The 16,348-nt window shown below is 40.3% G+C and overlaps 2 protein-coding genes across 2 annotated transcripts; both read left to right on the top strand.

The window, feature by feature from the left end:
* Nucleotides 1-4,238: 4,238 nt before the first annotated feature.
* ttc32 (tetratricopeptide repeat domain 32) lies at nucleotides 4,239-6,966 on the top strand. The gene is made up of 3 exons (XM_085770688.1): nucleotides 4,239-4,408; nucleotides 4,574-4,740; nucleotides 6,814-6,966. The coding sequence occupies exons 1-3, from the start codon at nucleotides 4,293-4,295 to the stop codon at nucleotides 6,939-6,941; spliced, it is 411 nt and encodes a 136-aa protein (XP_085626814.1). The 5' UTR covers nucleotides 4,239-4,292; the 3' UTR covers nucleotides 6,942-6,966.
* A 1,865-nt stretch (nucleotides 6,967-8,831) lies between these two features.
* Nucleotides 8,832-14,912, top strand: LOC146961688 (uncharacterized). The gene is made up of 21 exons (XM_085770687.1): nucleotides 8,832-8,972; nucleotides 9,064-9,140; nucleotides 9,241-9,336; nucleotides 9,430-9,554; nucleotides 9,974-10,117; nucleotides 10,221-10,310; nucleotides 10,412-10,576; nucleotides 10,672-10,768; nucleotides 10,854-11,071; nucleotides 11,158-11,311; nucleotides 12,017-12,225; nucleotides 12,326-12,443; nucleotides 12,931-13,130; nucleotides 13,215-13,329; nucleotides 13,425-13,594; nucleotides 13,690-13,790; nucleotides 13,871-14,001; nucleotides 14,102-14,291; nucleotides 14,380-14,521; nucleotides 14,612-14,741; nucleotides 14,815-14,912. Exons 1-21 carry the CDS (start codon nucleotides 8,953-8,955, stop codon nucleotides 14,880-14,882), a joined length of 2,760 nt encoding a protein of 919 aa, XP_085626813.1. The 5' UTR covers nucleotides 8,832-8,952; the 3' UTR covers nucleotides 14,883-14,912.
* The last annotated feature ends 1,436 nt before the right edge of the window (nucleotides 14,913-16,348 follow it).

Below are 16,348 nucleotides of genomic sequence, written 5' to 3'. Positions count from 1 at the left end.
GAGTCAACATGCCAACGTTTACCTCTATGTCTGGTTTGGACCCCTCTCCTTCCCTTCCTTTAACCTGACAGCTGTTTTATGTTTGTTTGCTATTTCACTGGGCTTTCATGGCTACCACACACACACACACACACACACGGTCGGGCGGTCAGAGAGGTGAGCCCACCGGTGTTTCAGTGGGAGAAGATGAATGGGATTCACACGCCTCCGAGAAGTGGAAAAGACACGTTAAGTTCAGTGCAGTGTTTCCCTGTTGAAAAGATTTAAAGCAGAGAAGTTGAGGATAAACTTCAACCTTATAATGTATTTGAATATAAAGCATAATAGAGATGTTTTTCCTGTGTCTGCTAACAAATGTCAATAATATGGTGAGTAGTATCCTTACTGATGTTCTAGGAAATACACTTATTCTCTTTTCCTGCAGAAAGTAAACAAGGATATTCCCTAATATGTCGAACTATTTCTGTGATGTGTTGTTTCCAGCTGTTTCTCAGTGTAAACCAGATGTTACACAAATGAACATCTGAATGCAAATAGAAATGAAGTAAATTGTGCAACTTTCTATATTAATCTTTTAGTTTAAAAAAGGCTGTAGGGAAACTAGACCATTAACAACAGAATAGTCTTGATTTTCTGACAATAGTGTGATAAAAGACATGAAAGTGCAACAGAATCATCAAAGGGAAATCACTGAAATAAAGTTAAAACATGATTTATCTAGAAAATGAAATGCAGAAACATGCCACTGGATGGAAAAACTTGAATAACAGAATTACACACATGGATATGTCACTAAAAAATACTTTTGTTATGTGAAAATTAGATTTTTTCATGTCAATACATTACATTTAACATATTTTTCAAAGTTTCCTGACTCTTCAAATTAGTGTGCCATAGGTCTGTGGGTGAGGAGGAGGAGGAGGAGGAGGAAGAGGAAGGGGAGGAACCCCCTGGATGAAGGTGTGTGTGATGGATGTCTGACCTGGTTCTGCCAGACCAAAGTGGACTTTGATATTTTCTGCTAATTCTCTCAGCAAACAGCAACATTTAAAGCGCTAAAAGAAACAGCGGCTTCGACGAGGACACACTGAACATTGCAAATCTTTGCTTCATGTGTGTGTATGTGATTTCCCTGCCAAAATAAACCTGTGCTATCAGGGCCGGCCCTAGGATTTTGGTGGCCCTAAACAAGATTTTTGTTTGTGGCCCTGCACTCTAAGCGCAAACACCAAATCACTGGTTAAAACTGAATACAGACGTGTTTATGCCCTCTGAGGTTTGAGGCCATTTTCTCGACTTTTAAATATTTTCTTAAATTTATCTTTTTAAGATACTTGCAGATGTAACAATACTCAAGTGTTTTATGTCTAAATATTAGAACCTCCGCTGTAAGCACACTGAGGCCAATTTGTCCTAGAACACTGTATAAAGAAATAATTTAGGCCAAATGCTGGAAATTTGAGGTCTGCTTTTTGAAAAATTTCAAATCCCTTGTGAAAACACACCTTCAGTCATGAGAATGAACTGTTTTGGTGCTTGAAATAGGATATGAATACAGTAATAGATAAGTGTAGAAAACAAGTCTAAAATGAAATTTTGTAAGATTGTTTTTTGAGCACAAATGTTGTCATTCTGCCGTTCTATTTTCACCAAATGTCTCAAATGTGAGATAAAAGAAGCTGAATATTGACTTCAAATTACATATAAAGCTCATAGTGTGCACGTGCAGACCTCAGGATGTTTAAATGACTTGAATGAACCCCGGTACCTTTCTGATCATGTGGCCCCCCACCTAACGGCTGTGGCCCTGAACAACCGCATAGAGTGTTTATGCCAGGGGCCGGCCCTGTGTGCTATATAACTAATGATATTTATCCAAGTTATTTTAAAATGACCAACAGGAAGTAGCACACAGGCACTACACTATATGTTATTGCCATTTTCTCAGTAGTAGTGTCAACAGCCAGAGGTCTGAGCCTCCGGGTCAAACTGGTCTCCATTTGATCTGTGTCAACTCGTCCACGCAGTCTGGTGATAAATGGGCCGCAGAAAGGGAAGTGCACGGCCCCTGACTGACCTTTGTTTCCTCAAGGTGACATTCTTCACCAGGACAGTTGACTTCCTCACCTGGGAGATGGTCTGAGAATTTCTCACCAGTTTACTTATGGTATGGCCTTTTTTTTTTTTTTTCCCTTGTTGTTGTGTATTTACTGTAGCGAAAGTCCACACTGTCCCACAACAGGCGTGACAGATGTGTCAGGCTGTTACAGTTCCTCGTTTTTGTTTCAGAGTGAAAACCTCCACATCTTTTACATTATCAAGATACAAACTTAACATCCAAACATTATTCAGTATCAGATTGGATCTTATGTTAATATCTCGGGCTGGCTATTATGTTTGTACAACTTTATTTACCCTGGCTCTTTTACCATCTCTACTGGTAAATTTCACATAAACTTCATTGTATTCTCACATACATTCAATGCCTTGTTTTAATGGGGTTGGAGTCAACTCTGCCATCTGCTGTTTTAAAAATTTAAACATCAAAATCAAATGTGTACATGCTTACTTTGAAATGATCAACTTATTTTGGAGTGATTTTGGCACACTGGAGCTTAATCTACCATTAACAGTTTATACCCTTTTATCTGAGATGAACATTTATCATTACAAATAAGTGCAAAAATACATTGGTACACAGTGAAACACACAAATATATATATATATATTTTATCCATATATACTTATATAATATTGAGATAAGAATAAAATATAAAAATCCATATACACATGATAAAGAAAGTTGAAACAACAAATGTAATGGTTATGTTATGTAAAATGTAATGTAGCCTATGCAATGTATAAAACTGATCAACATTTTTGTTTATATTTTATTAAAATATACAAGCATAGAAGAAATTATGAAAGGACTTATAATGTCTACCCCCAAAAAATATGATATGTAGGCCTATGGGAGGTTGTGGAAAGTAAATGACCAAACAGTGAGTGAATGTTATGTGAGTTATATAACAAAATTTACATAATAGCGCATGTTAATAATTAAGTTAAGCATGTTAATAATGCAGAAAGCTCTCATCAAACTTAAACTTGTATTAAATTCAAATAAAACAAAATCCATGCTATTCACTAGATCCAAAAACACAGAATATAACCGCCTGCACCTATCTACGCTAAATGGCTCTACTATTCAGAGAGTCACTGAGTTTAAATATCTAGGTATCTGGCTTGATGAAAAATTAACTTTTAAATTTCACATAGACAACCTCACAAGCAAACTTAGACAAAAAATTGGCTTCTTTTTCAGAAATAAATCTATTTTCCCTATGATCTGCAGAAAGAGGATTGTTGAAGCTGTCTTTATGCCAGTGTTGGACTATGGTGATATTATTTATAGGAATGCTGCCCCTTCAATTCTTTCACCTCTAGATGTGGTCTATCACTCTGCTCTTAGATTCATTACCGGCGATAGTTATAGCACTCATCATTGTAATCTGTACACAAAAGTAGGTTGGTCTTCCCTGTCAGAAAGACGCAACAATCACTGGCATCTCTTCATCTTTAATTAAAGCCATTACTGAAAAACTCCCACCATACATTACAACACTGTTAGATTTAAATCAAGGTTCATATTCAACTCGCTCCAATGACTGGCTTACTTTTAAAGTCCCCTGGGTACAAACTGAACTTGGTAAATCTGCATTTTGCTATGATGCCCCTGTACTGCCTCCTGGAACGATCTTCAACTCACAATTAAAATTAATGCTCCTCCATCCTATCAACATTATAAAAAATATCATCTCAAACCTCTTTACCACAGTCTGTAACTGTTTTTAAATTTTGTAATGAATCAGATGTATTTAACTTTTGTAACTGTGTTTTATCCTATGCTGTGCATTGTGTTTTGCTTTGAATATTGCTGTGATCTCGACGAGATTGCAAATGAGGGTAAAACCTCAATGTCCTTTCGAGAATAAATAAGGGTTTGAATAAGTAAAGTTATTTTTGTTTATTTAAATTATACAAAGTGATGCAGTTGGAAAAAGTATTCTTCCTCTTTACCATTAATGTTTGTTTGCGATATAAATAGCTAAAGGTCACAGAAGCATAAGACCCTCTGTCAAAGTGAGGCCTGCTAAGCCCCGCCCACTCATGACGCAGTGAAACCTGATTGGACGTTCTCTGGGGCTACGTCACATCCGGGGTACAAAAGGAAAAACCATAACAAACTTGTATGAGTAACTACGAAGCCTCACAGATTCAGAAACCTGCAAATGGAGGAAGATAACTCCCAAACGCTTCAACATGCCAACTCTGAGTTTAAGAAGAGGAATTTCAAAGAGGCAGAGGAGCTGTACACAAAGTTTATCTCTTCCTGCTTAAAGTCCAGGTGCTCGTCTTTTCCTACAGAAGCGAGTTAGCAGCTAACAGTCAGTTTGCGCTGCTGTTGGTTGTGTTTATCTTACATTTACTTCATTTTTCTGTCTTCTTTATCATTAAACCACATTGACTCTTTGTAATAAAACTGAAATGCGGCTGTGTCGTGTTTCCTCAGGGCTTGTGAAGCTGGTGATTTGGCCACCGCTTATAACAACCGGGGGCAGATAAAATACCTGCGGGTGGATTTTCATGAAGCGATAGAAGATTACAGCTTCGCCACAGAGGCCGACAGTCAGTTTGAAATCCCTTTCTACAACAGAGGACTCATCCACTACAGACTAGGTAAGGAGAATACACACTTTCTGGCCTGATAACAGCGAACTGAACCAGACAGAGTAATATGAATGACTTCCGCTCAGACCCTTTCATAATAAACGTCTGATTTATGATGTGTCAAATTTTTAACTTTTTTTTTTTCAATTAAATCACTCAATCCGATAATTAAATGTATTTAAACATGATTGATTTATTTATTCGTCCATTCCACAAAACATTAACATACACAAACAAGTCAAAATTTCATGATCAATATGGGCGAAAGGGCAAAGGCAGAAGCAAAGCTTATTAATGCCTATCCTATTTACAGGAAGAAAAATTACAATAACAAAACAAAACAAAATTTGTAGAAAAATTACACTCGAAGAGCGTAAGTAAAGTGAACAGTATCAAAACGAAACAAACAGAACCTCCATTTAGTAATAATAATTTTCTTACTTTATGTTAGTGTTAAATATTTATTCAATACATTGATTTTAAACATTCTTTTAAATTGTGTAATAGTTGTACATGATTTTAATTCATTGTCAAGGCTATTCCATAATTTTACTCCAATAACAGAAATGCATTTGGCTTTAGTGTTTGTCCTTGCTTTTGGTTTGTTTAAAATGCAGGTCCCCCTGAGGTCATACTGAGACTCTCTAGTTGAGAACAGCTTTTGTATGCAGGGTGGAAGTAGGTTGTTTATTGCTTTATAAGTTATTACAGCAGTGTTTAAATTAACCAGGTCTTCGAATTTCAATGTTTTGGTACTGATGAAGAGTGGATTTGTTGGTGCTAAGTAATCCTGTTGGTGTATAATTCTAATGGCTTTCTTTTGCAGTATGAAGATAGGATTTGTGATTGTTTTGTATGTGTTACCCCATAACTCAACACAATATGTTAAGTAAGGAAGTATGAGGGAACAGTACAGTATGTAAAGTGAGTTTTTGTTCACTATGTGCTTTATTTTATGTAGTATTGCGATTGTTTTGGAGACTTTTGTTTTAATATAATCAATATGTGATTTCCAGCTGAGTCTATTATCAATGATGGTTCCCAAAAATGTATGTTCCTGATTTATGTAAATCTGTGATGAATCAAACTCATTATTTGGTCTCCAGAAGAGATCAACTGTAGTGACAGACAGGTGACAAATGAGAGCATGAGGGGTATCAAACAGATCAATCAATGTGATGACTATACAATGAATTCAAATCAAATCAAGTAAACTTTATTTGTCCCACCAGGGGACATTTGTCTTGGGCAAGGGAGTTATGACAGCTGCCATGTAGCCTACATGTAAAACATCCATACACAGTACATAATATACAATAAAACAGTAACAAATCCAAGAAAAGAGAAAGAAAGAAAGTGCGGGGTGCAATAAATAGAGTAAAATACTTATGATACAAGTTCAAATAAAAACATGCTAAAATTAAATCATACAATATACATTAAATCATTTGAAATTAGCCCAATATAGTCACAAATTCTCAACTTTGTTTGACGTATTAGTCTTCAGTTTGTCCACCAGAGCTGTTTCCCCCTCCATCATAGTTACAGACACTGGCAGTGGCAGCACACAGTTTGTATATATTTACCATCTATGTAAATGTGACCTGTAAGTGTAGTCAGAATAGATGCACGTTCATGGAGGAAGGAAATGGTAAAAGCACTTGACTAATAGACATTTAAGTTCCACATGAGTGTGTGTGTGTGTGTGTAGTAATAGGATTGCAGTAGAGGTGAAAAGAAGAAGCTTGTCCTCCTGAGTATGTGACTCTGTTGACCTTTGCGACACAAACTTCTGTAATTATTATTAAAAATAGAATCAGTTATAAAAAACAATAATCATATCCTGTTTTTTTTATTTTTTTTATTTTTTATTGTTGACCATGAACACAATGTCATCGATGATAAAGTGTAGGTGTGTTCTTCCTGTGGACACTAGATGGAGCTGTAATCCAGACAGTCGTCATCCCCACTACTCACGATGCCTATAGAAAATGAAACTGCTGGCTCTAAACAAGTCAGTCTGGCAGTGCACTACACGTCATAAACTTATACACATTTTCTATTTGTTATGTCATCTTACAGGCTTTTTTGACGATGCCAAGAGTGACTTCAAACAAGCATTAAAGCTCAATCCAGAGTTCGAGGATGCCAAAGTGAGTCTACAACAGACACTTCTGGACCAGCAGGAGAAGACAAACAGGGGATACTGACAACATCGTAACTGCAGAGTTCATATTTTATATATTTTTTGCAATGTGCTGTGCTGTCAATCACTGTCAAATTATTTTATGTTAATTTATTTGATTTATTTTGTTATTTAATCTGAGGATGGACAGCTTTATGTGTCACACAAACCTTATAAAGCTTTCTGTATTAAAGAAATGCACAGCTTAAATCCAGATAGCTGCAAAATGCAAAAATCATTTGCTGTTTGTTCACATAAAAGGAAGAAGACATCCCGCTGGATCAGGCGCGACACCAATATGGATTTTTGTTAAGCAGAGCATCGATGATTCCTTTGCTGCAACGACTCAAGACTTTCAGCCGGGTTAAAAAAAAAAAAAAAGTGTAATGACCTCATAAAAGAAAGTATATCACTGTATAAGTCTGTAAGTGGACGGTGCAGACCGATCGACCCCGACGCACCAGGTAAAACGATGAATCTGGGATTTTTACTGTCGGTAATAAAAGTTGGTGCACCATCTTGGAGACGCTGGAAGGTTCGTTTATGTGAAACCATAATCAAGAGTTAATTAATGAAGAGTCTCGGCTGAAAAGGAAAAAACATGAGGATGGTCTTTCCACAAGATGAGAAAAACAATACTGTACTTATATATAATAAAATGCATCTTTACTTTGAAACACACCTGTAAATATCCTATAAATCAATTAACAATAAAACATTTTTTACTGCACATTTCTAATTCATGCTTGTTTATTTACACACATGCAGCTTCATAGTGTATCAGTCAATCAAATCAAGCTTTTTTTTTACAGCACTTTACATGCCCACAGCAACTTAAAGTGCTTTACATGATAAAAACGATGAAGATAGGGGTTGTATATAAAGATACACAAATGCATTCACAAGAATTTTAAAGGGATAGTAGCATTTTTTTTAAAGTGGGGTTGTATGATCTACAAATAGCCCCTAAGTACTTTAATTGCAGTAGAAGACTCTCTGCACTCCTCCCGTTAGCAACGCCAGCCCATAATAGCCCTGCCCAGAGATTTACAACATATACATTGTTGTGAATGGACCCAAAGAAACGGCCTATTTTCGCGGCCTAAAAGAGGTTTTACCTGAAAAAAAAATACACAGTTCCATTGTTCGCTATAATATAATTTTTTCCAGCCCTTCAAAGTGCAGGAAAAACGCAGTTTTTATTTGGAGCTAACCAACTGCTGATCGGCGGGCGCTAACCCTGGGCGGAGGGATACGTGAGTTGGTTAGGTCCAAATAAAAACTGCATTTTTCCTGCACTTTGAAGGGCTGGAAAAAATTATATTATAGCGAACAATGGAACTGTGTATTTTTTTTCACGTAAAACCTCTTTTAGGCCACAAAAATAGGCCGTTTCTTTGGGTCCATTTACAACACTGTATGTTGTAAATCTCTGGGCAGGGCTATGGGCTGGCGTTGCTAACGGGAGGAGTGTAGAGAGTCTTCTACTGCAATTAAAGTACTTAGGGGCTATTTGTAGATCATACAACCCCACTTTAAAAAAAATGCTACTATCCTTTTAAAACACTGGAATGAAAGGCATCAAGGAAACGCTATCTTACACTCAATCGTTTGCAATGGGGAAAACACTATAATAAGATAAAATAGTGCAATGGGATCAAATAAAATAAAAACTGAATGCATTAAAATAGAATAGAAATGAAATAAAATAGGTAAAGTATATATATATTGTATAGATCAATCAAGGGGATAGAGAGATAATGCAATTAAGACATAATAGTTTCAGATATCAGTTAGAAGCCAGGCTATCCCACCTCGCCCACAGTGAGTGAGACAGGTGTGGGATTACTGACGAGCCTCAGCTGTGCGCCGTGATCAGCTGATATAAGAAACACCTGGTGGAGGCTCAGAGCAGCAGTCAGCCACTCAGGAGCGGGTTTGTAAGTGGGGCTTGCTGGGGTTTCAGTGCCAAGCTCTGACAGTGGTTTGATTCCTGTGTATTTTTTTTGTTTGGCTGTGAGTGAGTGGACTGCAACATGAGGAACCTTGAACACATGTAAGTTCATTGTCTTGTTTTTCCTTTTCATATTGTATTCTTTTAAGTGTTTTTTTTAAGAGTATCTAATCGATTTTCTTTGTTTTTTAAGTTTCTCATGGAACTTGTTGGCTGCGTTAATCATCTTCGGTCAAGCAAGGCCAAATGTGAAGCTCAATTCGCAGTCAAGTAAGATGAATTCACGTTTAACCACTTCATGTCAGCTTGAGTCAGTTTTCCACACTCTGTCTAACCAGTTTTTTATTTTATTTTTTCTCTCTCTAACCAGGCAGTGGTTTAAGGTCAGACTGTGCGGGTAATCTAATGAGGCTGTCGTTGGACAAAGCTCTAGCAGTGGGGAACCAGCTCGAGGTGGAAGCAATCAGTGAGTATAAACTCTGCTAATTGTGAGCAGATTGCTTCATCACTGGGAGAAGCGATCCCTGACATGTTTGCCTCTCCTCCTCTCCTTTTCCAGATGGCACCCGGCACATTGCGCTGACACCCAGCCTGGCTGCTCAGTGTGGATACAGCATGGAGTCTGACCCATGGGGCAACACCAGAATCTACACGTCTCTGATGGGCTGCTATGTGGACAACGAAGTATGTTGAGCTAATGATGATATATCCTCCCCCTTGTAATGCATTTTAAGGGCCAGATTTTTAAATGATCTTGGCCTGATCATGCAGGCAGTAGTTGGGATGGGGGGGAAATGGTTTATAAAGTTAATTTCCTGTGTATGAAAGATTTTTGAGTACTATTGATTTTTGTTTGGCCACATTTTCTAAATTCATTGAATTGTTTGGTCTCTAAATGTCATAAAATGTTGACATGATCAATGCCATTTTCAAATAACTTGCTCTAAACCTGCAGAAGTATTTTATTCAAGACAGAATCAACAAATCCTCACAGTGGAGAAGCTGGAACCAAAAAAGCATTGTCATTATACTATTCATTTCATTTTCTAACATGTAAAAATTCTTACATGCTTTATTTCCTCTAACAATGTGTTGATTTACAGGATGATACAACATTTAATGTTGGGTTGAGGCTCCAAATGCACGGCCAGAGTCCCTCCGATGTGACCAGTCATGACGTGACTCAGACGTGCAGCTACACCCGCTGGGCCTCCAGAGAGGTTCTCTGCGACAGGAACTACATGGAAGTGGGTTACTGTGACACAATTGCACAACACCTGTCATCAGCTGCTACAGCTGTGTATAAATCTGGTATTTCTCTCTTTTTTTTTTTTTCTTTTCTTTCCTTAGGTGTCAACCCGCATGGCTACACCTGATGTTAATGCAAAGGGGCAGACTCAGGATGTTCAAGATGTATCCCAGCTCAACACCGTTCCTGAAGTATGTTGTGTAAAAAAAAAAAAAAAATCCTCACAATAGGGGAAAATGCAGATTTCAGGTTATGAGAAAAATTAAATGCGAGTCTGGATTTCTTTTCTCAGGCATCAGGTGCAGCACACGGTATCTGGAAGATGACGTTTTTCACTCCAGAACCAGTGACGATGGTGCAGAGGGAGGCAGAACAAGCCGGCTATGCTGCCACGACTACCTCAAGCCGCCTGGTTATGCGAAGCCCATACAACACGGCAGAAACTTATTCTGAGGATGTAAGCGACCACACAGCTCCTCCTGTGTTTGTTTTTATTTATGTTCTGCATCATTATGAATGGGCGTCTGTGTGTTCTTGTAACACCACTTCCAGGTGGCTGGCGTCCCCATGGAGGTTTTCAGGGCCAGTGTTTACTACAGGGCACCGCATGGTTTGAGTGTTGTGAACGTGGCAGCTGCCTGTCCCACAGGTGAGTGAGTCTCTCAAATGTCAATGAGTCAAGTCAATGGAAGTACAGTTGAGTCATTGGTTGTGTTTGTCATTGTCATTAACAGGCGGTGTCCTCTTCACCGAGGATCTAATCTCTTGGCACGTACCTCGCCGTGTGACGCCGCTGATGGACGGCAGCTTTAAAATGGTCGAAATGCACATGGGAGTCAACGGGCAGAGGCTGGATAAATCTCAGATGGCCGCACGGGGGTACATGCTATCTACAACAGACTTCCACATCGTTATGGAAATCCCAGTGGGCTCACCCGATGGTTACTACAAGGTTGGGATATGTGTGGATTTACCATGCAAGACTTCAGGTCACTTGTCCATTTGCATGTTTTATTAAAATGCCATGAATAATTGCAGAGCCATGCCCCAGATTACCAGTACCACGTCACCTTCAGCGTGGAGCCCCTGCTTGAGGTGCTGTGGAGAGCTGATAACCAAGATGACACCAGATACAAGGTTTTGTTCCCCATTACCACCCCTCTGATGCCCAGACCCCCCCACGCCACAGATAGTAAGTCCCCCCCTTTTTTAAATTAAGGGATAGTAGCATTTTTTTAAAAGTGGGGTTGTATGATCTACAAATAGCCCCCAAGTACCTTAATTGCAGTAGAAGACTCTCTGCACTCCTCCCGTTAGCAACGCCAGCCCATAGCCCTGCCCAGAGATTTACAACATACAGTGTTGTGAACAGACCCAAAGAAACGGCCTATTTTCACGGCCTAAAAGAGGTTTTACGTGGAAAAAAAATACAGTTCCATTGTTCGCTATAATATAATTTTTTCCAGCCCCTCAAAGTGCAGGAAAAACACAGTTTTTATTTGGACCTAACCAACTCACGTCTCCCTCCGGCCCAGGGTTAGCGCCCGCCGATCAGCAGTTGGTTAGCTCCAAATAAAAACTGAGTTTTTCCTGCACTTTGAGGGGCTGGAAAAAATTATAGTGAACAATGGAACTGTGTATTTTTTTTTTTTCCAGGTAAAACCTCTTTTAGACCACGAAAATAGGCAATTTCTTTGGGTCTGTTCACAACACTGTATGTTAATCTCTGGGCAGGGCTATGGGCTGGCGTTGCTAACGGGAGGAGTGCAGAGTCTTCTACTGCTATTAAAGTACTTAGGGGCTATTTGTAGATCATACAACCCCACTTTAAAAAAAATGCTACTATCCCTTTAAGCTCTGTGGGGAAAGTGTAGATCTGACATGTTGTGCTCTACAGATACTGTCCCTGAGGACCGGATGTTCAGCGTTCACGTGGGGGCTTTTCTTCACGACGTGGAGCTCAGGAACATCACCTTCTCCACCGGGGTCCTCACCGTTGAGGAAAGCCGAGCCAGAGGCTTCGTGGTCCAGGAGCACGGCCAAGCTGACGGCCTGAAGAGCTTCTCTTTGCAAGTGCCCTTCGATGCCGACGTCGTCCTGAAGCATGTATGACATGACGGTTGAATAGCAACGTTTCATTTGCACCACAGGTCGGTGGTGGAAGTGGTCTTCTTCAGTCGTAACCTGAGCTTTCTTTGTTCTGCAGAACCCCGAACCCTTGGTCACAGTCTACTTCCTCCCTTTGGTGTTTGGGTTTTCAATTCTGCCCGAAGAGACTCCTTTTGCCCACCCAGTGGATTTGGAAGCATCTCTACAGGATGTTGGTGAGACTCTCGTAGACATATTTGGTTTCTTCCAGAATTAAACAAACCCAACTTAAAGCTACAGTTGGTAAGTTGACAAAGTGAAAGTAAACTCTGCCACTTGGTCAAGAATTTCAAGACAATACACCATCAGGTCCCTCTTATGAAGGTTGACAGAGGTGAAAAGAGGGAGCTGCTGACGGTGTATCGTCATGACAGTGAAAGTAAAGTCCACGACTTAGTCAGAAATTCCATCAGCTCACTACAACGTGTACGAGCTGCGATTGGCTGCTACCTGACTGGTTGAGAAGCTTTGGTCATGGATTTTGGCAAATACGATCACAGGCTGGAGGTGGAGCCAGAGGAGTTGGATTTTGTCCTAAATTACCCTTTAATGTCAGAATATAGTGACAGTTCCAGCAAATATGACTGAATAATTGTTACCAACTGAAGCTTTAATTTGTTACAACTGAAGCTTTAATTACATGTTTGACCTCTCTTCCCTCAGTGCTTCCCACCATCACTGGCACCTGCGACAGGAATGTGTTTTACGTCAGTGTGAAATACGGGAGTCAAGGCTCTAAGTTCCAGACCATGGTCGGTACTCAGCAGCTCACCTCCGAGCTCGGCGAGGTCTACAACTTCAGAGAAAATGGCACACACTTCCAGCTCGTGGTGCCCTACCAGGCCAAGGCCAGCGGGTTTGAGGTAGGTCATCGACGTGTTACAGAGTTTTTTACAAACTGGCTGAACTCCATCTGCACCAAATAACTTCACTTTCTGTTTTTGCAGCTGATTACCTCCGATTCAGTCAGAGCCCGACTTGACATTCTGCTGTGGGATCCAATCAACAACTGGCTGCTTGGTGATTTCTATTTGGCCTGCAATTTCCCCTTGACGACAACTAGTAAGTGTTTTTTATTTTCTTTCTATTTAGCAGATGCCTTTTGTCCTCTCACTGCTACAATGTTTAAAACTTAAACATCTTAAATTTCTCCATAGCCTGCTACCCAAATGGAACCATCTCCGCTCTGGCCGTGAAGGTGGAATCGGTCCCCAGTCTTGAGCCGGGTCAGCTGACTCTGAAAGACAAATCTTGCAAGCCAGCGTTCAGCGACGATCGATTTGCTTTCTTCTCTTTCAGCGCCGATTCCTGCGGGACCACTAGAACAGTAAGTCACAACACCTTAATTACACTAATTGGTGCCTTTGGTGAATGTATTATTAATGCTACCTCATCTTTTTCTTTTATATATTTTTTTTCTAGTTCTTTGGCCACTACATGCTGTACGAGAATGAAATTGGCCTGCCTTACCACAGTGGCCACAAAGGAGCAGCCTACACGTCACCTGTTGATCCTGAATACAAGTAAAGTGATCAGATTGTTATCATGTGACTTGAGTTTGAGCTCTTATATTTTATTTATAACTGTATGTTTTCTTGTGTAGGCAAACAGTTTCCTGCTACTATGTTGTCAACGAGACTGAGACGGTTGCGTTCAGCTACAAACCGAGGACCATTAACCCAGCAGCAGAGATCGGGACAGGACAGCTGATTGTGCAAATGAGGCTAGCCCAAGGTCGGACCAAAGGGACAACTTTTGACTTATTGGCACAACATTTGGCATTATTGACAGTATTAAGATAACTTGTCCCTCAAATGGGAATCTCCTCCTCCAGATTCATCATATGAACACTTCTACGAAGAAGAAAGTTATCCAGTGGTGAAGTTCCTGAGAGAGCCACTGTATTTTGAGGTGGAGCTGATGTATTCGACTGACCCCCATCTGGAGCTCATCTTGGAGAACTGTTGGGCAACTCTTCATGAGGACAGGACATCGCTGCCCAGCTGGGACATCATTGTGGACACGTAATGTGGAGCACAAACTTAAATCTGAATTTCAAAGCTTTTTAATGCACTGAGGTTAATTGTTTTTTTTTTTTTTCTTTCCCATCAGCTGTGAGAACCATGACGACAGCTATGTGACCATCTTTCATCCTGTTGTGGCCGACGCCAGAGTTGCTGTCCCATTGCACTTCAAACGCTTCTCCATGAAGATGTTCACCTTCACTAAAGATGATGAGGTTCTCAAAGACGAGGTAACACCCTCCAAAATGTTCAAGCCACAGCACATGAACCAGATCATGTTGCCCTTCTGCCTAAATCTAAATCCTTCTGTCTGTTCACAGATCTATGTCCACTGTGATGTGGTGGTTTGTGACAAAAGCAGCCAGACAGATGGCGCCTGCAGAGGCCAGTGTCTGCACGGTACAAGCACGAGTAGCTACAGACAGCAAGGGGTAAAGGGACAAAAAAGAGGTAAGTGTTCAAATGTTATGCCAACTGTTCAAAATGAAACTTGTGACTTACACTTGTCTCGTTTCATTTCCAGAGCAAAGAAGTACAGCCATGAACAACCAGCAACATCTCTCATCTGGACCTATTCTACTGACCACTTAAGACTTCTAAATAAAGTTTCTTAAAAAAAAAAACCCAGTTTTTGTTTTTCTTTACCTCCAACCATTATAAATAATTCACTTTACAACTTCATTTCATCCAACTCGCTGCACAGCCAGTCTGAGTCCTGGTGAATTTGAGGTCTGTGTGACCTTGACTAAGGTACCCAGCGTTCCTGCTGCTCCTTTTTTGGACGAGGTGCTGCAGTTTAGACGGATCAACAATAGGTGACATTAGTATACAAATGTAGTTGCAGCTCCAACAGGCTGTCTTCACAAATTGCTTTAGAAGGTTAATGTCACTATACCATGGATTCCCTGTAGTGCATGAAGTTTCAGCTCAGAGGTTTTGATTGCTTCTGGAAATAAATTTCTGCCACCAAATCAATGAGCAATGGATTAAGTTAATGTTTAGATTCTTTCCAAAATCTAGATTCCTCTGAAGTGGAACTTGTTACACCTAATGGTCTGTAATAGAAATGTCAGTGAGGACAGACCTCGCTGACCTATCAGGAGTGAGAGTATGGGGAGTGATTGGAATGTGTTTTAAAGGATGGTCCACATGTTTAGAGACCTAGTTTTCTTGACAACATGCTTTTGACTATACACTAGAAAAGTAATCTTTTCTGTGTCACGCTGTCTTAAGGGCAGACATCCCTTTGAATCTAGTTTCAGTGTCTGATAACTCCAAAAATGTTCTGGCTTTTGTATGAAATTAAGATTCAGTTCACACACTTTGGCAACTTTCAGTCCCTTAAAGCAACACTATGTAGTTTTTCAACCTTTAAAATGTGTCTAAAACTCAATGAAGTGGTAGAAAAATAGTTAATAGGATAAATGGTCCCACCGCTGCAGCCTGAACGGGGTCGTGCCGGCTGGGGGGCGACCGCCATACCGAAGGACCGCCATTCCGACGGTCTGCCAGTCCGAAAATTCCCGAAGGTCCGTCATTTCGAACTTCCCGAGGGGCCGCCGTTCCGAATGTGTTTTATTTTGAAAATTGACCGGATTCTCTCGTGGTTTGACTTCCTGCCCGGCTTGACACGACGCGCCGCGGGGACAGCGCCCGACCGGCCCCTCCCCCTCCCCCTCCCCCTCCGCCTCCAAAGTTTCACCCAGGTGCGAGTCTGATGCATTACATCCATGGTCTGATGCAGCCGCGGCACTCCTGCTGAAAATAAATGTCCTTGCTCTGTGCTTTGGTTAGGTTTAGGCAATGTAGAAAGGAGTTGGTTAAGTTTAGTAAAAAGGTTAGGTAGAGGCCAATAAAATCGCAGTTAATATGTATCTCCCCCGGGAGTCGAACCCTGATCCACCGCGTCAAAAGCAGATGCTCTGACCACTACGCTACCACCGCAATTAGGCTTGTTTACTGTGTGCCGTAAACCATTCAAGATTTTTTCAGGTTCGGAATGGCACCCTTTCTTTCAGGTTCGTAATGGCACCCTTTTCCCATAAATAATTAAGGGT

This window comes from Trachurus japonicus, chromosome 24, assembly GCF_045865225.1.
Source record: "Trachurus japonicus isolate A0001 chromosome 24, Traja_1.0".
NCBI lineage: Eukaryota > Metazoa > Chordata > Actinopteri > Carangiformes > Carangidae > Trachurus > Trachurus japonicus.
This window is presented reverse-complemented; position numbering and strand designations above follow the sequence as displayed.